This window comes from Wyeomyia smithii, chromosome 2 (assembly GCF_029784165.1).
Source record: "Wyeomyia smithii strain HCP4-BCI-WySm-NY-G18 chromosome 2, ASM2978416v1, whole genome shotgun sequence".
NCBI lineage: Eukaryota > Metazoa > Arthropoda > Insecta > Diptera > Culicidae > Wyeomyia > Wyeomyia smithii.
This window is the reverse complement of record NC_073695.1, coordinates 67,653,384-67,680,609: the sequence shown is the minus strand read 5'-3', so window position 1 is coordinate 67,680,609 and position 27,226 is coordinate 67,653,384. Positions and strand designations below refer to the sequence as shown.

At 38.6% G+C, this 27,226-nt stretch overlaps 1 protein-coding gene across 1 annotated transcript in view; it reads left to right on the top strand.

The window, feature by feature from the left end:
• Window positions 1-24,527, top strand: part of LOC129722044 (nuclear receptor subfamily 4 group A member 3) — a 34,564-nt gene extending 10,037 nt beyond the window's left edge. The window contains exon 2 of the mRNA XM_055675243.1: window positions 23,759-24,527. Coding sequence (XP_055531218.1) covers window positions 23,789-24,259 — 471 coding nt within the window. The 5' untranslated portion in view covers window positions 23,759-23,788 and the 3' untranslated portion in view covers window positions 24,260-24,527. The remainder of the gene's footprint in view (window positions 1-23,758) is intronic.
• The last annotated feature ends 2,699 nt before the right edge of the window (window positions 24,528-27,226 follow it).

Here is a 27,226-nt window from a genome sequence, read left to right as displayed (position 1 = left end):
ATTTCCTACTAGACTAAATAGATTGACGAAATGGATGGATAACCGCTCTACTTTACCAGAACAACCTACTTTACCAGAAGATACGCCGTTTGGGGTAAAACGTTCCTTGAAGATTTTTTTTTCGAAAAATGCCGTCAAAATCAAAACTGCAAGAACTCGGGTTAGACTTGATAGATTTGCTGGAAATTTAGATTATTACTGGCATTACTTGGCGATTTCCGGGGTGCTATTTTCTCTACATAAAACAGTCCAGAACCCGAAGTTAGCATTATACAAAACAACTAAAGAGCTTTTATTTGCTATCAAATCCAGATGCATTATTTGGGAACTGACAAGAAAGGACTGAAGTTTTTCTTAATTTTTTTACTACGTTTCAAGAAAAGCATCAAACCTGATAAAAGATATTATCGATAAGACAGTTGCTGAAAGACTGCCATATTTCGAGTTTTGTTGAAGCAAATAAAGTAAGTTATTGTTTGAGTTTCATGTTCATCTTTTCTATTTGATTTACTTTTAAATTTATTGTCATCGTTCTCATTCTTCGCTTTTTTCCAGAGTGTTGGCCAAAAAATCATGTTACTCTGGTTGCTGTTGTATCAATAAAATTAACAATCATTTGAAAAAATCACGACTACGAACACAAATGCTTAACAATTTCTACCCATGATCAAAGCACCATTTTCCTTTACGCCAAGTGTTGCCTATATAAATATTACAGGAAATCGTGCAGACAATAATTTTATTTGTTCCACGGATAAGTAGGAACTCGGTGGGAATTCTTTATTTTTGCAAGCGTCGCGTCGTATCGATAATATCTTTTACCTTATTTGATGCTTTTCTTGAACTTAGTTAAAAAGTCGAGAAAAATTTCAGACCTTTTTAGTTAGTGTTTTTGTCCAATATGCATGTCCATGTGCATCTGGATTTGATATCAAATAAAAGTTCTTTTGTTGTTTTATAAAATGCTAACTACGGGTTCTGGACCTTTTCTGTAGAGCAATAGCACTCCGAAAATCTCCAAGTATTTTCCAAGAAAATTTTTTTTTATCGTCATGTAAATCCATTTGTCACTTTTGTCATCTTGCCCTTAAGTTCGTATTTAACTAGAATAATAATCTAAATTTTCAGTAAAGCTATCAAATCTAACCTGAGTTCTTGCAGTTTTGGTGGTTTGGACGGCATTTTTCGAAAAAAATCTTCAAGGAACGTTTTACCCCAAATGGCGTATCTACTGGTAAAGTAGGTAGTTCTGATGGTTATACAAAGTTTCAGCAAAATCTATTAAGTCTAGCAGGAAATATAGTGATTTTTGTGGATTTGAGGGTTTTTCGAAAAAAACATTCCAGGGCTGTTTTACCCCATTTGGCACACTTGGCTTACACATGATATTAAAGCTCTTGAGTTGCTCTACAAATCGCTGTATTCAGATATTTTTTCAGGCGATGTTGAGAAGTGTAGGATGGTCCTGAAAATTGACAATTTAAAAAAAAATGCATTTTTTCGTCATGTTACCTTTTTGCCATATATTGTGGCGTTATGAAGTATTTTAGTGTAAAATAATACCACAAATTTTAAGAAAAATCCATCAAGTCTAGCAGGAGTTATTGCACTTTTTAGAATTTGGTCGTTTTTCAAGGGCCGTTTTACCCAACTTAACCTCAATGAAAAAAATTGAAATTTTGCAAAACTTCCTAAAAATTTCAGCTCAATCGAAGAACATCAAAACAACGTCCCTCAGAAAGGTGGTTGCGGCTCTCGCGAACAGGCTCTTAAGTGCTACTCTGCCCTTAAGACCTTTCTCATGAGAGTGGTTTCGTACGAAATGTCAGTTGAATGGAAAACTAGCTTTCAATCTGTTCCGCAATTTTCGGAGCTGATAGTCCTCGGTCCAGATCCGTCTTCTTCAATTCGGCCGGTTTTCTTTGAAGGAAGCCCCGATCGCTTAGTTGCTGAGATAGAACCACGTATTTTTACATTTGCACAATCCTAGCGACCGTATCTTTATGAAGCTGAACAACATTGGAAATATTGCAGTAGCTTTTGCCAGTTTTGTGATGTTCAATATTTAAATTTCAGATTTTGATTGAAAGTCGATCAATAAATAACTTCTATCTTTGGATACGAAACTGAAATTTTGAGCACGAAAAAATCGATAGCACTAAATTATAACCCTAATTTGCAGTTGGAATTTTTCGAGAAAGTATTGTTGAATCTTTACGATACTTTTGTTCCCACCCGTACTATTTCGTGTCACGAAAAGCGTAATCCTTGGTTCATTACAACCATAAGTATGGCAATTGTTAACCGTGATATATTGTACAAGGAATGGAAAAGAAGTGAAAATTCGGATGTTCATCTTGAGTTCAAAAGAATTCGACACAGCTAAACAAAATTATTTTACCTCCCGCCTTGACATGAATATGCCTACTAAGGAATGTGCCTCCTAAGAAAAACTGAAAACTATAGGAGTTGGTCAATTATCATTGCAAACACCGAACAATTTCACTGCTGGTGAAATTAATCACAAATTTTGTAGTCATTTTTCTCAAAACAACTCGACTTTCTCTAGTACCCTCGGAACATACGAATTCAATAACGATGCTTTTATTTTGGTAGAGTTAATCAAATTGATGTCATTAAAGCTATGTGCTCAATTAGTTCTAATGCTATGGGAGTCGATTTAATACCAATGAAATTCATAAAAAATATTTGCCCTATTTTGGTTGAGCCTATAACACATCTTTTCAATTCTATAATCACAACAAGTGTTTTTACTGATGCTTGGAAAAAATCCAAGATTATACCTATTAAGAAAAAATCCAACTCTAACACGATAGATAATCTGCGACCCATAAGCATCCTTTGCGCTTTGTCTAAGATTTTTGAAAAAATAATCAAAATGGACCTTTGTGATTATATAACCAGGAAGAACCTGTTAAATCAGTTTCAGTCCGGCTATCGGACTAAACACAGCCCAAAAACCGCGATGCTAAAAATAATTGATGATATTGGTCTTGTACTTGATGGTGGTCGGCCCGTTGTTCTAATTTTATTAGACTTTTCGAAGGCTTTCGACACAGTGTCACATACAATTTTATGTCAAAAACTGAGATCAAACTTTGGACTTTCATTACATGCATCAAATCTGATAAATTCATATCTGAGTGGGCGATCTCAAACAGTCTTCAATAATGGAATACTTTCTCAGTTTCTGCCTGTATCATCCCGAGTCCCACAAGGTCCTATTCTGGGACCAATTTTGTTTTCTTTATACATAAATGACCTTCCTGAAGTCATCAAAAACTGTAAGATTCATCTTTTTGCGGATGGTGTCCAGTTATATTATGGATGTAGTAATAACTCGGCTGTAGAAATAGCTCATAAAATTAATGCTGATTTAAAACGAGTCTTTGATTGGCCCGCAAGAAATAAGCACACATTGAATTGTACAAAAACAAACGCAGTTTTTATTAACAATGGCTCTATACATGGTACCTTGAAACCGGTGTTGTTTCTAGGCAATGAAATTGTCTAATTTGTTGAGGATGCTGTTAGTTTGGGTATTCGCATCCAATCTAATTTTGGTTGGGATAAATATGTGCTCTCACAATGTGATAAAATTTATAAATGTTTACGCTCGCTTTATACAACAACGTCGTTCCTCGCAACTAACACAAAATCGAAACTTTTTAAGAGTTTAATCTTTCCCCATTTTTTGGCATGTGATTTTTTGCTTGACGATGTACCAGTCACTGTTTTTAATAAGCTAAAAGTTGCGTTACATTCATGTGTGCGTTATGTGTTCAACTTAAACAGGTTTTCTCGTGTCTCCCACCTTCAGTATGGCCTAATCGGTTGTACTTTGGAAAATTTTAGTAAGCTGCGTAGTTGCCTATTTCTACATGGTTTGTTGAAAACGAAGCAACCTGGTTATCTACATAGAAAATTAATTATGACCCGAAGTAATCGTTCCTTGAAATTTCTTATACCAAGACATCGCACGTCAAAGTACGGGAACTCATTTTTCGTACGAGGTGTAGTACACTGGAATTCATTACCCAATAGTTTGGCCAACATACCTTCTTGCACACCATTTAGAAGAGGATGTTTTGAGCATTTTAAATAAGTAGTTTAGTTATTCAAGTATTATTGTGATTTGAGTAGTTTTTGTCATGAAGTTTCTTTACTATTTGTTATTTATGTGTGATGCCTATTCTACTTCAAAAGAGTTAACAATGTAACATTAAAAGACAGAAGTCTTAAGTTACGAAATACAAATAATAATAAATAATAATAATAATAAATTACAGCTAGACACAATGCTTACATTCGAGAAAGTTGCAGAATACACACTAAATGAAACACTAAAACTCTAAACTTTGTGTGAAATCGCAGTGAATATTTTCCATCCTTTCTCATAATTCAGTACATAGAGGTGGGAAAAACTACAGTGTGCGGATCATAGCAAGCGAGAGCCATGTGAAAGCTTTACATCCTTTCTATCGAGCACAAAACTGCAATAGAACTCCCAGCAGCCAGCTGCCACCGGTTATCTGCTCTGTTATGCATAACCATCCACCAGCCGCGAGAGCAAGAAAAAAATTAACTTGCCACAGTCCACACACAAGTGCACGGGTTAGCTAACGCTGAGTAAGCACACTCATGGATGGCAAAAGTGGAACGAAAAGAGCGAAAGAACTGGTTCACTGATCTTATGAATCTGTATTGATGCAAGTAATCTGCTCGCGAGCTGATCAGAAGTGTCAGCTCTTTGAACGAACAAAATCTTTTGATCTGGTTCTTCCGATGAACCGGCTCTTTTGATCAGCTCGCAGGTAATCCGCTCGCGATCATAAGCTCTCGTTTCGTTTCCGCTTTCACATGGCTTTCGGTGTCTGATCAACAACATCAGTTATCGGCTTTTGCTTGAAGTAAGTGGTAAGTTACCGCTCTTTGAAAAAGAGCGGTAGATCACTTACTTACTTTGAAGAACCAGCTCTTTAGATCAGTTCATGAGCGGATAAAGCACCTCTAATCAGTACATAACATCTCAAGATATAAACGCCGTATTTTCAACGGTAATGTGATAAACAAACAAAAAATGATAAATCACGAAGGAACACTCATTAAATTAACCTGACCTGAAGAAAAGCCGAAAAAATGTGAATCGGTAAAAAGGGTGGATAAACTTGGTACTAACGCCCTACCCTGTTTTCAATCTTAACCGATGAAGCTTACTTTACTCACTTACTTACTGGCCGACGGACCGTGTACCGATCTAGCGTCTGATGAATTAGAGGTGTCCATTTTCTTTTGTCTTGGACAATCGTACTCCAGTCACCTCGTACACCAGCAGATCATGCATCTTCTTCCACTGCGCACATCCACCGAGTGCCAGGCCTACCATGGAGTCGATGGCCTCTTTTGGATTCTCTACTAAAGAGAATTTGGGCATTGTTGATACATGTTCAGCCCACTGAAGCCTGCCACGCAATATTACCTTCACTATATCAGCAAATTTGTATACCTGTGGTGCTTATTACGGGAGTCACTTCACGGTGAAATCAGAGTGAAGTGAACAAAATCCTATTACGGGACTCACGTAAGTGAGAAAAACGTCGCGAAGTGACATCTGCCGTGGAATCTGGGTTATTATGAGAGTCATATCAGTGAAGTGAGAACGGAAAAAGCGACGTTTCGCGTGGAATTATTTCACGACCATTTTGAACGGTGAAATGTTTCCACGAAGCTGCCATAAGTGTTAAAGTTGATTGATTTGTGATCTAATGGTAAATATTGGATTTACTCTTCAGTAACGAAGCGAATCAGAGTTTGATCCGTGCCTTAAAGCGGTCAATTTTTCATTTTGAACGGTGAAATGTTTCCACGAAGCTGCCATAAGTCTTAAAGTTGATTGATTTGTGATCTAATGGTAAATATTGGATTTACTCTTCAGTAACGAAGCGAATCAGAGTTTGATCCGTGCGGTCAATTTTTCATTTTTTTGCCCGATGAAAAAAATGCCATCTAGTTCAGGAAATTTTCGATACCGAAAAAAAAAACATTTTTTATTTGATGCCGAATGTCTTAGAAATGCAGAACACGTCAAGATCTGGTGTTATCTAAAAAAACGGGAAAAAACGACTTTCTGGGACTTAGACATTTTTGAGCTGGGAAACAATCTCATTTCACTTTCCCTGTTCTCAATTTCACTTCACTGTTAACCTCACTCCACGGAGGTGATTTTTGTCACCTCACTTGAGGTGGAATCGGGAATAGGTCTAAAAAATTGAAGTGAGCGTGAGAGTGAAATATATTTCACCGTGAAGTGACTGCCGTAATAAGCACCTGTGTCAACACGTGATTCATGCGCCTGCGGCACACCATCTTTCAATTTACCGCCAAGTATCGATCACAGAACTTTACGGTCAAAAACTCCGAGCACTCGTCGAACAGTTTCCTTCAGCGTCCAGGCTTCATGTCCGTGGGCCACCGAGTGGATCAGCGTCCTAAATCGATAAAGCGTAGTTTGAAGAATTTTTCTTTTATGTTTTCGGATATTATTTTGCGAAAAACAATTTTTTTTTGTTTTTCAATGTAAAAAAATCCACGCACGACAGCATTGCATGACTTACTTACGTGCAAATGTGTCAGTGCCATGCGTTGAGGAAAACGAGAGCAAATCGTTGTTTTATTTACAATGCTACGTTTCCAGCAGCTGGACAAAAAATCAATTAAACACTAATTGAATATTTCAAATTAGGTTTTAAATCGGGAAAAGCAGCAAAAAAATGGCAAAAAGTCCGAACTACGAAATGTGCTGATTTATAGCTTGACGAAAATGAAAACAACTACATGATTCCATACATTTCTGTTACCTATCTCTATGTTCTGTCAAATGATTTCGAAGCTCCAATCCTGCGGGTAAATTTGTCATTGTTGCTGTTGGTTTTTAAAAATGTCAAACACTAACAATAGTGTTAACGTAGAAAAATTGGTCAACTTTTTATTTTCGAATTTACTCTGATTTTTTTGAGTTGTGTGCTACTGTATTTGTGAAAGCCAGCTTTATCTTGTTAATTTATAAAATCAAGATTTTATCTTTCATTTTTCCCCCATTTTCTCTTGGGCCTAATTTTGATTATAATTCTGGAATCGACAATCATAATTGCCGATCTTGGCAGGGTAACTAACGAGACTCGGTAAAGAAGTTCAGTAGAATTATAAGTGGTAGACGGAAGGGTGAAAGTATAAAAATCCGTCACTCGTCACGATGGCAAAAGTATGCTTCCTTTCCGTAACAGCTGTTAGAGATGCAGAGGTAAACTAGGTTTCTAGCGACAACGATTGAAATCCTTCCTTCCTTTCCTAACCAACCGTAAGGACGTAGCCGGCGCCGTTATCGACCTATACAAAGCTAAAAAGTTTAGAGACTTAAATGTAGCGAACGAAGAAGCGATGAACTTGGCAAACAACTTCTGGATTTACTAAAAGTGCCAAAGTTTAAAGAAATGGTTTAAAAGATATAATCTTCCATGTTTTCCAGTTTGAGCTTTAGAGCAGCAGGATTAAAGGTTTCGACAGCTCAAGAATTTATATTCACCGTTAAATGAATTATTAGGTTAGTTGGCAAAAAGAAGATCAAATTCAATTAAAATTTTTGTCAAAAATAAATTCAAAACTACATGAGATGACATTTTTTGTAAAATTTTAAAAATAATGATTTACCGTATTTTAACATTTTTCGCAAAGATTTATTTAAATATTTGTATAAGTTCATGTTTCTAAGTGTACGACTTATTTTTTATCGTTTTTCTTTTCATGTCAATGCAGTGCTTTTCGATCTTGTCACGGCCAAAAAAAAATTCACTGTGAATTTGGCGAGATGATAGTTTTTTTTGTGTTGGATGTAATTTAAGTTAATGATATTTTGTGTAAAATAATGTATTTTCATAGTTCAATGGAATATCAGTTGAAGATTCAAACTATTAAACAAAAAAAGTTAGTTGATAATATTTTCTCCATAGAATTTTCGCGAACTTGGTCAAGCCAATTATACATGCAATATAAATTTGATTTCATATATTAGATGCCTATTCTAGCACAGTTAGGAGGTTTTTTTATGTGAAACTATGGAACCACGAGAATTTATTACTGTCAAAAATCAACGTTCTATGAGCACCAAATTGTTCAGCAATTGTAATTTTCAATAGATCTCCTTTCTCAACTGCTCGAATAAAAAGCAATTTTTGCTCTTCAATCAAAGAAATACGCTTTTTATGATTCATTTTTCACAGAATTATACCACAAAAAAATTGTAAGAGATATGACATTTGGTATTCCTATCCAGAAAAAAGAGCAAATAAATTCAGTTCGTAAAACTATACACATGTAATAAGGACACAAGGCACATATGAGAATTATGTTTTCAATGTACTTTCTACAACTGAAACTCCATTATTTTTAATTTAGAATTCTTTTAAAGAAGAGCGATGAAATCGAAATAGAAAGCGTGAGAAAATCGAGCGTAAATTTGGCGAGTAGTGATAAAATCGAAAAAGCACTGCACTTTGAATTTGATTAAAAAATCGATTAAAGATAAATCAAGAATACCATAAACTAAACAAAACAGCTGATAAAATGTGAATTTTTACAGAAACTGGTAGGGTGGAAAACACCCCAAAAACGCCAAATTCGTGTTACTAGGTTTAGAGTTTAGAATTATATTAGTTTCTTGAGTAATATGTAAACTTTAGCTCATTTTTCATTTAAATTGATTTTTATCGATACTCTGCTTTCTTTTCTTGGTAAAATTATATGTATTTGTAAAGACCATTTCTCTCAAGCTAATTTTGGATTGCCGGAGTAAAATTCCTTCAATAAATAAGTACAATAAAATGTGAAGACCCATGTTACTTCCTTGCAGAACTTGAGATTTGACTACATGAAACGGATGGTCTTATATTTATTCTATTACAGAAGTATGATGTGGGCCGCGAGGGCACCTTTAGGGAGTGCTTCTGATAGTAAAATTCTCGTAGTGTGGGGAGAGTAAAAAGTTGATAAATTCTTGTAGATCACTTCCAATACTACGCCATTGTTATTATTGATGGTGTAGATTATTAAAGTTCGCAACGCCATTGAAAATCGAAAACTTTTAGGTTATTCTGACAAAGGCTGAACACCACTTCATCGAACCCTTATAATGCACGGAAGTAATCTTTTTAGAAAAGGGCAGCGTGCTTCCTTTCGTCAAAACGCCTAAACTGGACCTGTCGATTAATTCAAACCGTGGCTAATTAAAATCGTCCCTTCGGGCGGTTGTACAAGTGTGAAGAATCCCATCGATGCGTTCTAATAACGTCCGCCGTTCAATGTGCTGCTATAATCAACCATAATAATGTGTAGAGGAATTGTACGTTGGTACAATGGCACACATCCCGTCACACCAAGTCTAACCTGTTAGAAAGGGGAAACGTTAGACGGTGCCAGCGGAAGATGACCCAGAAGAAACGCAGCAGGAAAGAAGTCCGCCAGTTGTGGCAAAGGAAATGGTGAAGAAAAACTGAATGCCGGTTGCCAGGCTGCCGGTAGTACAGTAGTTAATAAGGAAATCCAGATGGGCTTTGTGCTAGTTATTTATTTTCCAATTTATTGGAGCTTTATTTATTTTCCTGGAAGAATACGCCGTACACACTGAGTCGTGCCGGAAAGAGGCTGATTATAGAAGAATGAGACATTCTTCAGTTGTCCGCTATTAGACGTATGAAGAGACTAATTTCTTAATCGAAGGAAGTGCGCTATTGCTCTGGCGGCTAGATTATTCGAGTTCAATGAATCAAAGCAATCGTGTGTCGCCAAGTTACTTAACTAAGTTAGCAACAGTTTTCTGTGCGTCATCGTACACAGAACAGGGTGCCGAGGAGGAAGCCGATTAAAATACCGCATATAAATCAACTGCAACTCAGCCAGTAACTATTAAAGGTGATCATCTGTATGTTCTGGACTAACGACCGACGACGACGTCGAGACAGTAGACAGATAAAATCGGATGCAACAGTTTTGCCTCACTTGCTATGCCACACTGTCTGCTACGCGTATGATAGGATCTGTTTCCACTCTTCTTCCGTTGCACCAGATCGATGTTCCGTCAAAATCCGGCATCGAGAATGATACACACTTCTCGAGTGCAGATCATATAAACGCCAAAGGGAATCAATAATATCCCTTCGAATAATCGGGCTATATTTTTTTGTTTATACGACTGATCCGTTCCGGATTTAAATTAGATTTCCTGTTTCCCTAATTGCTTAATTTTATTAGCTTACATGCAGAGCTCCGGTCCCGATCCCCAACGGATACGCGCGGCGGTTCGACCAGATCGGATTCGAAGCAACAACAGAATCGACAAGAGAAACACTCTTCTGTTTTTCCGCTGTAGTCATACGTGTACTTTTGTAAAGCGTTTGTTTGCGTGGGGTAAGAATCGCGCCACTTGTGCTTCCGGTTCTACCAGACAGCGTCGCCGCGTGTGGATATGCAAATAGGTGTTGGTACATGCAGACGAAACAGTTGAGCTAACTCGCTTTAGACAACGATCGCAAAACTGAAGCAGCAGATGATGCTGCACCAAGGGGGTGGCGGGGGATGATTATTGAATTATGTGTGTGATGCGGTATGTGAGCGGAGAATTGTAGTTGCTGAACGACGGCGTGTGCGGGTTGCGTTGCACTGCAATATTTATATTTGCGCGGTCTGAAAAATAACGAGTAAATATATTTTGAAGAAAAAAACAGACTTCCTTCACTACAAATGCTATCTCTACAATCCATTCTACGTGTATATTTTCTTGAATGTTTCTATACTCAAGGGAAAATTTAACTGACCTATTTGATCGCAAATGTGTTCAAAATCAAGCAAAATCTTAAAGCAATATTACGAAAAGATGAAAGTAGTGAAAATCTAACATGCGTTCCAATTATCTCTTTTATACGAGAGAAAATTTATTAAAATAAAATGACAAATAATAACAAATTAATACTGGGCACACTTAACATATTCAAGATATGACTAGAAGAAAATAATAGTATCTGAGAAAGAAATCACAGATTAGGTAGGGTATTGAACATCTTCGGTTTGGTTTTCTGCACCAACTGACAACAGAAACTGATGCCAAAGACGTTCAATATCCAATAAGGTATCAAATTTTGCTGAAAAATGAGACAGAATACGAAAAAAAAATTTTTCTCGTTTCTAAAATTTGTTTCATAATTTCATACTTTTTCCAATCATGTGTAAAGACCAAAGTTCTGGAGTTTCTGGAGAGACCAAAACACCATACCATTCGACTCATTTCGGCAAACGATTTGTAACGACTGTTTTGCAAAAATGTTTCAGAATCAAAATAAAAACAAAAATCATCATAGCAATTTCGAGGAGTTTGATTTGATTAAAAAATGTTTCACCCTAGGAGTTTTCCCCAATTTGCTGCGTTCTACGATGTTTCAATACTAATCAGTTACGTTTATAGAAAAAATTATTTTGCCATAAGTCTTTTTTAGTTTTATGTAACCTTGGATTACGTGGAATCAGGAACAGGCTTGTAAAAATGTCATGAGTGTGAGACTGTAAAGCATCTCACCGTGAACATATCTTCCATAAAATTCACCAAACTTATCGTTTGGCTCCACTAAAAAAATGGACGAACATTTATCGCACTTGTAACAAATCATAAAAATTTTATGTTGTAAAAACTGTCAAGTGCAGATATGATAGATGTTTTTGGACATTTTTTTAAGTGAAACAAATCATAAGTAAAATGTGAATCCAAAAAGTACCTGGATTAACCAGCTATCAGTACAATGCCGCGTGTTTTGTTTGCACCAATCTCTCGATCGGCGTAGCGGGGGAATGCCCGCAAGAGACACGACCAGCAAACAGCACCCGCGCTTCCGGCGTACCGACTGTAACGATCGTTTCCGCTCCGTTCCAGGCGTAATATTGAGGTCGTCGAATTCAGCCCACACGAGAGTCATTTGCCGCCACAGTTCGTCATTGTTGCCGGTGCGGTGGCTAAGACATGTACGGTCAGCCCTGTATGTCGCGGCGGAGACTTCCTACCCGTGCGGCCGCGATTCCCCTAACAGGTCGATGCTTATGTAATTATCCTATTAAAAGCATTGCTTCCCGTCTATTCCAGTGTTGGTGTCTGGCGGCGCATTATACGCCTATAGGGGCAGGATAGAAGTAGATACACCGTCTATTCCTTTACCTTGTTCAAGAAGGCCAGGCACAGAAACGAAGACGTACATTATACACCTTTTTTTCCTCTTCATTTCCTTGATTCACCCGGCTGTGAAGATCCGCGATTAAAAGGTGGTTGGTTGTTGCGTCTATCTCTGTTCTACTCTGAAATTAAGCAGCAAATCGGATTGGGTTGATTCTGTTTTTTTTTTAATTTGAAATTTTGAATGGGTTTTTGATGGGACTGACCGGTTAATTGAATTACTGCTGCGTTTTGATCTAGGGCTTGAGCACAACAAATCCGAAGTATTTGATGTTGTGTTCGCCGCAAAAGGAATTGATTCCGCTGGCTTCCGTGCCGACATTGTATCAAGCGTTTCCACCTGCCATCCACACCACACACCGGTGCTAATTATTTCTTGTCTGCCACTCAGCTGCTAGTCATCCCGAATGATGAAAACATTGCGCTGAAGTCGTAATTTCCTGTGTGGCGATCGTAAGCGAACAACGCGTCGACGTCAACCGAGTATTTTTGCCGAAAATAGCATAAACGCATTCTAGGGTGATGCATCTTGAGTGGACCTATTTAGACTATTTTCAAAGGGGGATTCCAAAAAACAAAAAATATACTGGCATTCTCTTTTTATCAAAAGCGAAAAATAGATTTGGCATACCCTTTATCTGAAGTATTGTAGCACAGAACCCTTTTGTTGTACAGGAAGATTATCTAAGAACGAAATTTAAGGAACTAATAACGTGTTAAAGAGAGAATAAAATGGAATCACGTTTATGCAAGTGCGATTTCTTCTTAAATGCTCTTGATTTTCCGACGTTTGGAGAGCTCCGTAAGGTTACAGAGTCCGCCTTGACAAGCGGATGATCGTGGGTTCGAATCTTAGTAGAATCAGGCCATTCCACAGTGGTCTAAACTCGAAAAATCGTGATCGTTTTAGATTTGACTGTGAAATATTGATTTTATGTACCCAGTGTCTTCAACAAGTTTATTCCTTATAACAAGGCCTTTCTTTAAGCGTTTTCGGTTTTTTGAGCAATCCCCCTAGTAGTTAGATAAAAAAACTATTTTTCCTAATTTTCAAAATACAATTTTCAAATACAATTTCTTCAGCAAAGTTGTAGGAGAATCTATAAGAAAAAGAATTGCTGAACACTGTAATTTTCTATCTGTACGTCTGATATGACGAAATAGAGTTTTACGAGGAACACTCCTCAAAATTAGCAAAAATCTATAAGTATCTTTGCAACAAATGGAAATATCAAACCAATACATTCTACAAAAATGCGAGGTTTAGCAAAATGAACAAAATCTTAGAACATCTTGAATTGTTTCGTCGATTACAGAAAGAGTTATGGACGAAAAACTAATTTTGAGGAGTGTTCCTCACAAAACTCTATTTCGTCATATCAGACGTACATATAGAAGATTACAGTGTTCAGCAGTTCTTTTTCTTATAGATTTTCCTACAACTTTAGGGCCATCCACATACCACGTGGACATATTTTTAACGATTTTGACCCCCCCCCCTTCCCCTCCGTAGACAACTGTCCATATAAATTCTAAAATATATGGATATTAACCAACCCCCCCCCCCCCCCCTAAGCTGTCCACGTGGTATGTGGATGGCCCCTTTGCTGAAGAAAGCAATCTGATATTTTGAAAATTAGAAAAAATTGTTTTTATATCTAACTACTAGGGAAATGATCAAAAAACCAAAAACGCCAAAAGAAAGGCCTTGTTATATGGAATAAACTTGCTGAAGACACTGGGTACATAAAATCAATATTTCACAGTCAAATCTAAAACGATCACGATTTTTTGAGTTGAGACCACTGTGCATTCGGGTTGTTGTTTTTAGACTTTACCATTGGATTATTCTCAGGCTTCCCACCACATATTCTTGATTGAAGTTGAATTTTACAGTACCTCTGTCGATTTTCCTTCTAACAAAAATAAGTTTCTTCTATAATAAGGTCGTCTGAGTAACGTATAATGGATTTTCATCAGGGAAATGTATTTATGGCGCGATATTGGCTGAAAAAACGAGGTTTCTATACCTTCCTCTTGACAAAATATAACTCATACTTATCTTAAAACTGACCAGTGGAATATTAGTCCTTTCCAGGGAATTGTATTTTGGCCATATTGGTAGAATGAAAAGAGACTCGGTGTAGTAGAGCAGTAATTAGCTTGAAACGGAAGGGTGAAACCTCACACACAAGCACGGATATAACTGATAAGCGTGTCGCTTACTTTAATAGTAATACTGACGACACTATGAAGTACGGAATACATAAAACATCTGGGTTCACAGTAGATCAAATGTCTCTGGTTGCAGTGATGAGTCCACACAGTGAATATCAGGCATTCGAAACTGGAACTCGTCATATTGAAATTAAAATTGGCGTCTGAAGCCGATTGCAAGTGTCTGAAGCACATTCCGATTCAAGAAATACTTAAATTAGGTGCTATTTTTGGTTGTTAATCTGTTTTAAATGCTTTTGGACTTTGTAAAAGCTTTAGAGTTTCATTCCGGTCTGGGAAGAAATATCCTATTGGTAATTGGACATTCTAGACTGTTTTCCAGAAACCGGAAGTCAACATTTTTCAATTCAAAATGGCGTCTGAAACCGATTTCCGTCTTTTGGATATCACTCCGGTTCCGAAAAAAAACATATTGGATGGTATTTGACCTTGATCTGAGAGACCTTTACTAACGTTAAAAAATCAAGTACGTAATTTCGAAAGCCTCTTCTCAGTGCAGGTTCATCTTCCGGATTGGCAAATACATTCAGGATGTGTACTGTTTACCAGAATTACCAAAACGGAATCAATAGAATCAAGACGATTCAACGAAAGTTCGTAAGTTTTTCAGTGCGTCATTTGCCATGACATGACCTAAAAAACCCTTAAGAGCGCTGCAGGTTAATACATCGGAACTTACTCAATGTCAAAAGAGATGTCGCTAAAGCTTGCACCCGCACCCGCAGGCCTGCTTTTTAGCACATATAGATCCAGGACGTACTACAGAATGTACAACCAGATTAAACGTATGTGTCGCGTATTAGACAATTGCTTTCAGTGTTTCGATTTTAGTTTGTCTAGACATGTATTTTTTGACTGTACAAATAAATAAATAGCTTACGAAATTCACGTAATCTTCCCTCTGATTGAAATCTCGTCGATATCTGCTTTCAAAACAAGGCACGACATTTTTCAATAGTACAATAGTTAGCATCCAAAAAGCGCAACTTTCTGCATTTTGGTTGACGCGTTGCGGCTTTTCCAATCGATTGCTGCAAAAACTTCGTTAAATCCGTTGAAAACTAGTCGAGAAATTTGACTAAGTATATTATATTTTCCGACTTCAAATTTCCATTTTACAGCCTTTCCCAGAAGTCTATTTTAAAATTTCTTGATGAACAAAGCAACTTCCGGCAGGCACTTCGTATTATAAAATTCCCCGTTCACGGCCAGTCCGGAGCAAAAGAAGAGCAACTTTGACATCTCTTTCTCGCTGATTGTCAGCCACAGCAGCACCTTCTTGAGGAACTTGGTGTGTGGAATAAACTTCACCTCGTTGCTCTTTTTTTTTGTAAGATTTGGACCACTGCGACCATTATTTTGATCTTTTGTGGTATACCTCTTCTTTAGTCTAGGTACTCGTGGCAGACATATCACTATTGATGGAAGTGATCGTCGTTGTCATATCGCACCCTTTCTCCCAATTAGGCACTGAATTTCGTATGAAATGTATTACCTCATTAGGATTCGCCGACCAGACCTCAAAAGTTCCTTTTCCAAAGGCTCTTATTCTGCGCTGTATTAGTGCACTGCAGTGGCAGAGCAAATGTTCTGCGGTTTCACATTCGAACCCGCAGAGACGACAAATTTCGTCATCTGACTGACCAATTTGTTTTAGGTGATGCTTACTTGGACAGTGTCCTGTAAACAGTCCGGTAATTGTTCTTAGTCCCTTTTTATTTAAACTAAGCAATTGCTGGCTATTCTTGACGCTTGGTTTTATAAAGCGTTTAGACTGGCGTAGCCCTACTGAGCATATCCAGTTCTCTTGTATTGTCCTATGTTCCCAGGTTTTCAATTCTGCTTTCAAGGCGCTTGATGACACCCCACAGAACGGTTCTGGGCCAATGAAATCGGTACATGACCCCTGTCTAGCTAACGTATCGGCTTTTTCATTGCCTACCACTCCGCAGTGACCAGGAACCCAGTATAACCATACTTGGTTCCTTTCTGCCAGTTGTTTCAGTGAAAGGATGCACTCCCATACTAGCTTAGAGGTACATGTGAAGGCTTTTAGTGCTTTAAATGCTGCTTGGCCATCAGAAAAAATGCATATGTTAGCATGCCTGTATTTCCTAGCCAAACAGACTTGTGCACATACATAAATTGCAAATTTTCGGCCTGGAACACTGTAGGCCAACGGCCCATTGGTATCGATAGTTTTTGGTTCCCGATAGTTTAGCGCTCGATTAGGTTAGGTCAAGCACTTCTTGTCAAATTGCATTTACAAAAGTTGGATTATTACCTCGATTGCATATATCAATATTATTAGATAGTATATATTCAAAAAGGCACTCACCTCTCTTGTTTATGTCTGTGCTTCCCCATATTGTGTGATGGGCGTTTGCATCACACCCAACGATGAACTGCTTATTTTGCCTCTTGCAGTGTGCTATAAACTCCTGCACTTCCCTGGGAGGGGCTTCTTCTAGTTCCCCTGGTAAGTAGCGGAGGCCACCATTATTTCCGCTTTTCCCCGTGTCGTTGGCAGTTCCACTTGCACAGCAACTATATCCCGTCCGATGAATTCTGTAATTGGCGTAAAATTGGTATTACTACTTACCAAAAGCGCTTGGTGCAGGCGCAGAATCATCATAAAGGAGCTTACCCTTATTTGTTGAAAGTCCTAAGACTTTATTTTTGTTCACCCATGGCTCTTGGACAATAGCCACGTTGATTTTTTCTTTGGTGAACCTGCGACAAAGGATTCCGCTTGCCCCTTTTGCATGATGCAGGTTCACCTGGATGAACTTAATGTTCTTGTCGTCCATCTCGGTACAGCTTTGCTCCCGGAGGCTTTTTTCGCTCCCCCTGCGTACGGTGATTATTCAAGGGTACCTTTGAGTGCTTGTTTTGCTCTCCATCAGGTGTGCTCCCTTGAACAGGGTGTTTACACCGGTTTTTGCTATCACTCGGTAGTGAAGGCAGAACTTTTTCGGCGATTAAAGCATTTTTCGTGGATTCAGACCTGGCGCTTTTGAAATTTCGACCAGCCCTGATTTTCCGCGGGTATATAATTCCGAATTTATAATTCAGTTTGTAGTTCCAATCAGCGATTTTTTTCGCTGACGCTTCGTCTACTGACAGGATAAGCTGCACATGATACTTGATGAGCTTGCGCTCTGACACCCTCCAAGAACCAGTGGCAATGTCGTTTTGGCCTTCAACCAGAGCCAATATGGTTTCATTGTCGTTTTACTCACTTTTGGGAAAGAAGACAGCTAAAATTTCTGGTCTCGGGATAGATTCACTATCAACAACCATCAGATCAGCTGTTTCCCATGGCTTGATACTCGGAACAATTCCTTTCAGCCAGTCTGCAGTTTCCTGGTTCTGGCACTCTATCACCATAAACCCGGACCTTGGTTGGTGAATTTGGGCTTGAATTGTTCCTTTCTCTTATCAACGACTATAGCCAGGGTGGACTCTTCTACTAGTTCCATCATGGTAGTCGAGAGCCGAGACATCGGATAGTCCTTAGGCATCAGTCCAACCTTGAACTGGCTCAGGACTTCAGTGTAGGTAGGGGGTGCTTTAGGTTTACCGACCGGGCTATTTGCAGTCCTAGTGGCATTACCTCTGATCACCTCCATCCGCCTATTCACTGACTCCTTCCGAGTAGCAGTAGAAGTCTGACATTCCTTCTTCCTTTTTGGCTTTCACTGCAATTAGAGGAGTCGATCTGTCTCGGTCTCTTGACTGTCTGGTTTTGGCTCGTTTTCGAAGGGTTAATTGCGAGAAGACGGGCCTCGTCTCTATCGTGCCCATCTTCAAGCAACTTCTTGAACCGCTTCCTTTCCGAGCCACACAGTCTTCTCGGAAATTTCTTGCCATGAAGAGCCCCTTGGACTTGCGCCGACTCTTCATGGCTTTCCATCGCTGTATCCTCCACAGCAGTAGATACACCATCGGAAAAGGTTTCCGAATCAACGACGTTGACCTCCGGTGAGTTCAATATCGAAGACGAGCATGATGCAACGTCATCTAGCGAACGGCTTTGGAGTTGGTCAACTTCGTTTCCGATCTCCATATTTTCAGTCATTCTGGTAGCACTGGAATAGACAGAAACCAAAAATATTTAAAGTGGCACACATTAAATTGATTGCGACACATCGAACTTTAGTTATCTGTAAAACGATTAAAGGTTATCGATTAAATCGTTGCTCACTTCCTTCGTGGGGGAGGTAAAATACGAAGTGCCCTGCCAGTCGTTGCCATCCAGGCTAAGACAGGTCTCGTCGTCCATCACCACCGCTACGTCGTGATTTGCCGGGAAAACCGACTTGACCATCTTATTCAGGCGTCATTTCCTGCAGCTCCGAGACTAGTGAACGGGACTGCTGCTTCCTGACATGTATGTCCATGTTCGCCAGGTACTTTTTCACTGTTTAGCCGGTTGCACCGACCTCCTGGCCGAGCGCACACAGCGATGTAGCCACTTTTCCTTCGGTCTTTCTCTTCGGCATTCTTTGGAGCGTCTTATCGCTCAGGGTCGTCGGCCATCCGGAACCGAGCTTTCTTTCAATGTTCTGATTGTTAGTGCCAAGATGTTGTAGATGGCGGAACGGGCGTATCCGGTGTCCAGGAACTGCCGCACGATGTCCTTTTTTCGAAGCAACGGAGTACCGTTCTTTGAACGCGCACACTTCTGAACGGAGTAGCTTTACTGTTTTCGTCATCACGGTTAGAGTTCGGTTGTTAGAGCTGTCAATTTTTTTCTGCTGACTCATGGGCTATTATGATTGATGCTGCATGCGTAGTTTCGTCAGTGCGTGTAAATGTAAACCCATAAAAACTCGTCAATTTTTGTCCATATTCTTAACGCAAACGTTATTCCGCGCCTCTATTATTCAAACTTGCTGCTCCACTATACCGTGCCTCGTTTCTCCTGCAGAAAAACGCCAATTTGGATACCCTAAAAAGTTTTCAACTATGTGTCCCTCTGGTCAGTTTTCATGCCTAAGTTCATTGACATCGCCGGATGGCTGGATTATGTTAAGATCCGAACCAAGGACAACTCGCTTGTCAAAGCGAAACCTTCCGACTACGCCACACTATAAAAAATCGACACGTTACTGTCAAGTGGATTCCATTTACTTCTGTGCTAATAGATGAAACATTTCAAATCTAAGTGGAATACACTTGCGTTTCACTTCGCAGCACAAAATCAAGTGTCTTACACTTCGGTTTGCCATGACATGCATACCAAAATCGATCTTTTTACACTCAGATTTCAATGGTAGAATGCGTCAAGTGCCAAAACACGTCAAAATACCGTGAACTCCATTAAATTCGACCTGTTAAAACGATTGGGTTGGTTAACTGGTATTCATGTATAAAGAGTATTTGGTATGAGCGTGTGATTTTTTTTCAGTGCAGGTCTTTTGTTGAGTTTATGATATTTTTTCTAATTTTTTTAGATAATGATAATATGATAATGTTTAACTGAAATTCTAGCTGATGTGCTTTAGAGTGAATCGAAAATAGTTTGAACTTTACCTTTATATCTAAAATATACCAGAAGTTTTCGTCTTCCCATTTTATTTGGTTTTCTTCAATTTGCAATCCTAACATCGTTTTACAAACGTTTTATCTTAGAATTAATAAGATTCACCATTCATATTCAGAAACACATTCAGTAAAAACCTAAAAAAACCTAGTGTTTCTAAAGCAGGCATGTCCAGTCATGAAACAAAATAGGGGAACTGCTCTATTATTCATCTCAGCCCATATATTCATCTCATACAATATGAAAACAAAATTGAAAACAGGAAAACACGCATATTTTCTATTTAAACCAATCTGCTAATCCGTGGAATGGATTCTTCTTAGTTCACTTTAGATTCTTCATAAAGTATAATCCTCAAAAACTCACTTAAAAGCACTAAATTTGATAGTATAGTCGGGCATCTGCACTCGAAGACTCATTTAATTCAATCACCTACCTCAGAAAACAAAATCCGCGCATTGTCCTATACGGCTACAACGGGACTCGTTCAGCAACCAACTAAAGTTTTTTTTCATCACTAGCGGACCACTTTTTATTTTAATCACTAAACGAAAACACTCACTACACTAAGAATACTTTAATTGTTCACCTGAAATTTCAAAAAACAAGCTTGAATCAGCAGAAATATATGAGATGAATTTCAACAATTCCTAAATTTCAACTGTATGTATTTTCATCTGTTTTCACTGCGTTGAAGAAAATCAAAAGTTGCCAAATCAGTTTCTGTTAATACGAAAAAATCATACTGAAAATGTTGAATTATTCCGACATACACTAAGGTCGTTTTTTATGCGGTTTTTTAACGCGGATTTCTTTTTACGCGGGTTTTTTACGCGGATTCCGGAATGTACGCAGTTTTTTTACGCGGATTCCGGAATTTACGCGGTTTTTTTACGCGGATTCTGGAATTTACGCGTAATATTTTATGCGCGGATTTCGGTTTCCCTTCACTCGGAATGCAGAATTAACGCTGTTTTTTAACGCGGATTCCGGAATTTACACGTTTTTTACGCGGATTCCGGAATTTACGTGTTTTTTTTACGCGACATGTATCCCTCGCGTAAAAAGCGACTTTAGTGTAATTGACATAAATCTTAAGCACTGTAGTGGTTACCTAGGTTACCAATTTTGCACGTAAACAACTGCAGTGGATATCTAGGTAACCTACTACGACGGGCTACGGCTACGTTCATTCATGATAACGTGATTCATTCATGATTAACAGTGTAATGAATATGAGAGCGTCGTGAGATGAATAATTGAGCAGTGATTCAAGTTTTGAGATGGATATGGAAGCGTTGTGAAAAATGATTTGTTTTACGAAATTCAGGATAAATCTAGCTAATTTTACTGAATATACAATAGTAAACGATTCCATAAGAGCACGTAAGCATATTTAGTTTATTTGTTCAATGATTTCGTGAAAATTTGGCTGGCTGGCGTTTAATCCGTGCATTCTTAGTGAATATCGGTTTAATGAGATGAATAATGGAGCAGTTCCCCTAGGCTTGATTTGAATTGATCAGATTTTTCCAGCAAATATTTTCGCGTCTTTCTACAGGAGCTTCAAATATTGAGGAGGCATTTCACTAAAAAAATACTAGAATCTTCGAACATTTATTTTCATTTTGGTGGTTTGAAATCAAACCTTAACGATCAAGGCTTTTTTAACGGTAAATTGTGCTCGAAAACTCTTTTTTTAACGTTCTAATGAAACTTTTCGAACACCACCCGAAAAAATTTTAAGATGATACGGGTCGATTGCGGACTATTCCCGCATGTAAAGATTGATAAACTTTTACGATACATTTTCGAACTGGTCCACTAATGATACATCACCCTACGCGAAAAATAGCAAACATTCTGTCATTGGAACATTGATCTGCCTGCACGCCAGCCCATTAGATGAAAGCGCCGAAAGGTGCCGCTGCCGAGCGGATACGCTTTCCGGTACGACATTGTATTTAGCTCCCGCCGCGCCGCCGCCGTTAATACACGTAAAACATCGAAGAAGGCGCGTGAGAGGCAACCGATGTGCTTGCTCTTGGTGCGTCTAGTTTACTGTTGATACATTTCCTTCCTCTTGCTCGCTAAAATGTGGTCCATCCACCAACACCCTTCTTTCGGCTTGCTGGCTACACACATGTGGGAAAATAAGTGTACGTAGTTGAACATAAACAACGCTTGTCATGCGGTGTGTATGTGTCATTTTAACATACGTATCAGAGCAGCATGCGCTAACGGGAGAGAAACAACGACAAAAAAAAACAACAAAAACAAAGCGGAAATCCTTTGGAATACCCTCGCGTCTGGTTAGTAGCGTTTTCTGTAGAGTTCCCATAAACCACTCTGATGATGATGATGGCTTTTCAAAGGGTACACGACATACGATGACGTTTGGCTTCGGCAGTACAGTTGTTCCCATCAGCTGGCTTTTGTACCGCATGGCATAATACGGCGAGAGAGATGAAATCTAATTATTTTGATCCGTCCGCTTTCCACCAAACAGCCAAACAAAATATGAGAACAGGAAAAACAAACTTATTCATTGAAGCTTGAGCTCCATTCATACGGGTTTTGTTTAATTGAATACGTTCGCGACTGACGGATGTTCACGTTCAGCGAAAGCGGGCTGCCCCAAAATGTTAGTAAACTGCTCACATATATGGAACATGAAAAAAAAAACATTCTGGTTAACAACTGTACGTTCCATGTGCACATTTTCACACAAAACATGAATGCATCAAAATTGCCAAAAAAGCCATTTCCGCACAAATATGACGCAATTAAACTTTGATGAAAATCTCTATTATTTACCGCTAACAACACAATGTAGTATACATAGTAGTGCGCAGTATTTTCGTTTGCAGGAAGGACTTACTCGAATGAAATTAAAGATCCTCAGCAAAATACAAACGGTGTTATTACGACAATGTTGCATTTGATTAGAAAAAATGTTGTGCCTTATTTTCAGGTTATATTTATATACTCATTGTTGAATTTTCGCTGTCAGCTCGCAATGCATTAATGGTAGCCCTATTTTTGTGAATTGTGCACTGATATTTGATGTTTGTTCCAGGCCTAAGGTATTTCTGCTTACATAGCACTGTTATTTCAAATTTTACGTTTACGTCTTGATAAATTGTTTGAATTTCAACATCACCCTCCCCATCCTTCTGCATACAGTTGCGAACGTATAGATTTCCTCTGAAATCGGTGGTTTATTTTATGGCGGATCAACCGCACAGAACAACTGTTGCAACGGTTACCATCCGGCCACATGCTATTATACTCACGCAGTTGCAACCGTGCGGCTTCCGGCTTGGTTAAAAAAAAACTACAGTTCTAAAGTAAATAACGGCAACGTACATTGCACAAGGTCACCGGTTCCTTCTCTGAAGTGTATAGATGAGCAATCCATTTGTTGCATTCGCTTTCGCAGCTCGCCGCTACCGCTGCACAAGAGTTGAATTGTTTCGTTTACATCTGTACCGGAAATCCCGGTAAGATAAACAAGTTGCGCTCGCAGCCGGGATCACCCAAATAATATTCTAGCGGATCATGGTTGCATTGAGTTGGAAACTGTAAGGCCTTTCATTAGCATTCAATTCTCAGCAAAACAACCATCCAAATCATTTAGAGAACAGCCACTTACCGTTTTTTTTTTCTTCTTTTCCCTTTCGCAGATTCCAGCTAAATACTCCCACCCACTCAACATGCAGGTCGAAAGTGCAGCAAAGTGGCGCGTTCCACCTCTGGATCTATCAGCCGTCAGTGTGCTCTCGAATGAAACTGATCGCCGCTGGATGAACGGTCACCATCACCACCACCATCACTTGTCTCATCACCATCATCAACAGCAGCAGCAGCACCTACACACGACAGGCGGTGGTTCCAACGGACAAACACCACCCCCTCCGCCACCGTCGAAAAAGATCCAGTACGGTGCCGATGGTTTGCCGATCGATCCACGTGATTGGACCCGTGCCAACGTCTGGACCTGGCTGATCAACCTTGCCCAATCGGAAGGATTGGACATCAGTCCGGAGTTGGCGCAAAAGTTTCCCATGAATGGAAAGGCACTCTGTCTAATGAGTCTTGATATGTATCTCACCCGAGTGCCGGTCGGTGGCAAGATGCTTTATCGCGATTTTCGAGTGCGACTCGCTAGAGCTATGAGTTTGTAAGATCCCCATCTATTCCTAATAAAGTGCTAAGTAGTTGTCCGAGTACCCCAAATAAGTTTAGTCGTAAGCTATGTTATGTTCTGTGTAATTGAAACGATGCATTATCACTCTGTTAGCACAACGGTTACCAATTTAGCTAACTTCCAAAGCTTCACACGTTACTACAAAGAGCCGAATAATCACGCATCGTGACGTTCATCCATGCTCTAGCATTGTGAGAGTTTGAAATAAAAACCAAAACCCCGTTAGTAAAGGTTCTACTTAAATACATTATAGTTTTTTTCCTGGTGGGTGTTCTGCATTTAAAACCGAAGACCAGTATTTTGTCGTTTATTTTTGCCCTAATGGGTCAGGTGAAGCAGACTTTCGAATTATTTTCCTCACTAGCTTTAGGAACATGAATATAGTTTTTTTTCGTATAGATTTAAGCTATCTAGTCAATAAAAAATTTCATATATAATATTGTGATTCTACTTTTTATTGCCCTTTCCGAAAATGTTTTGTATTCAGTAAATATTAGGAATTATAATATAAATGGTGTTGGTAGAGGGTACATTTCTCGATAAAAAAATGCAAAGAAAAATTAAAAAAGCGGCGATTTATTTAATTCGGATTTTTTTGTCATAAGTATGAGAAAAGCTTAAAAACATTATTTAATGATTCGAATTTATGAAAGCATTGAAACAATAAAAAAAGATTGATCAGTTTTCGATAACAAACTGATAACTATTTTGAATGTGAAAGGGGGGAGCAACGACGGACACTAACAGGAGCAATAGAGTACCAATGAAAATCTACTATTTTAATTTCCTCAGCGGTAGGCCTCAAAGTTTCGTCTTCTCGGAAGAAAATTTCATCCAAAATTCAAAAAAAAATTTCTTAGAAATGTATGAAACGTCGAGATCTGGTGTTATCTAAAAAAATCTTCTTTTGAAAAAAACCTGGGACTGGGAGACTTTCCTAGTTCGATTTTTTCTGGTCTTAGAAAGTCGATTAAAAATGTTTTTCGAGAGAATATCAGAACTCGACGTCTCATGTATCAAGGTTTCGATTTCTACAATTTCATCAATTCTATGCATTTTTCATCGGTCAACAAAGTGAAACTCTGAACGCTTTGAAGCTCCACTTCCCGAAATCCGATGAAGTCAAAGATAAAAATTTTCCAACACATTCCATTAGCATACTAAGGAACGTATTTTAGATGCAGTGTGAAAGGGATGATTCGTACTGTTCAGGGGCGGGTTTGCAAATGGTTATGCAATCTTTCTCAACATTGCCTAAAAGTATACACAATTTCGTAAGGGTCTAAAAATTTACCTCGATTTACCAATAATTTTCATTGCAGAAAATATTCCGGGATTTGGATAAAAAGTTCCCGGGAATCGGAAGTCCCGGAAAATTTCATCCCGGGACGTCGATGGGAAGAATGCTCTGGGTATTAGGTTCCCTGTTGGATATATTTACGGGGTTGATAGTAGTCCTGTGCGCCGCCACGCCGCGCCACCGCCGCCGACACTTTTACGCACGCCGCCGCCGCCGATGATTTGGACTCGGCGCGCCGCCGAAGAAATTTTTGGTGCGCCGCCGAAGAAATTTTTGGTGCGCCGCCGAGAAAATCTTTACCGCGCCGATAGTGATTGTGTATGCTGGATTTTTTCCTGGTTATAGAAATACCGCAAATCACAGCCGATAAGGGAACACTCGTATAGGTATTAGGTAATGCGGAATTTGGAAATTTTCAATACCCCTTCACCCCTACGTAATGCAATTTTGCATGGTGGCCTCACGCAGTGTAACACTTCGTTAAGTACCTTCCCTCTCCTGAGCGTGTATTTACGAATGTACCTAAGTGTAATTTATTTTGATTTGTGGAAATTTGATACAATATTTGACAATAAATATTCAGACTTTTTTATCGAATGAAATCAAAAATATCAATGTCATTATCAGTGATTTGCTTCGACAGTTTGCTTCGAGAAAATTGTTTCAGTTATCATAACATTTATTTTTTATTTTTATGCAGATGTATTTTTTATTTTTATGCAAACGTATGAGCAGTCTTAAAATGTTCAAAAAATTTATGAAAAATGACACGTGTTTTTTTTTATTATTTATTTGGTAATTTTCTTTAGAATACAAAGTTTTTTTTTGGAGATCAAAATGCGGCAATTCACTGAAAATTTTGCGCAAATTAAATAGTTGATCATATTGCGCTGAAACAGACATTTTTGTAGATAGTTTTTTCGTCAACATTTTCAAGCACGACTATATTTTTTGCTGATTTCTCGTTAATTTTTTTTTCCTCTGTGCGGACTCATCGCTGCAACCAGAGACATTTGATCTATTGTGACATTGGCCAGGTGTTTCCTGTATTCCGCACTTCATATTATTGGCAGTGAATGTACGCTTTTCATTTATATCCGTGCTTGTGTGAGAGAGTTTACCCTTTCGTTTCAAGCTTACTGCTCTACTATAACGAGCCTCTTACTATTCTACCAATATTGCCAAATTACAATTCCCAGGAGTGAGACTACACCTAACGTTCCCCTCTGGCCATTATGTCAAGATGAAGGAACCTTATCGAAACCAATTTACAATTCCCTGGAGTGGATTAATATTCCTCAGAACAGTTCTGTTATAAGAAAGACTTATTTTGTCAAGAGGGAGGAGTCTTAACGAAACCTCGTTGCTCCTACCAACACCGCGTCACAATCACAATTACCCGAAGAGGACCTAATGCTTCACCTCTGGTCAGTTTTATCCCAAAAGTCGCAATAGAAAATGAAGAAACTGTGGTGTTTACCGAAGAACTCTATTCGATTGAAAAGAGTTTCCCATTTTTTCAGTTATTCCATGGGTAACCTAACAAAATGTATGAAAGTTAAAAACGACTCTCTAACGTAAGATTTATCGAATTTTCCCAAAGAAGGTCTACGGTTAATCGAAATCAACATATCAAAAAACTAT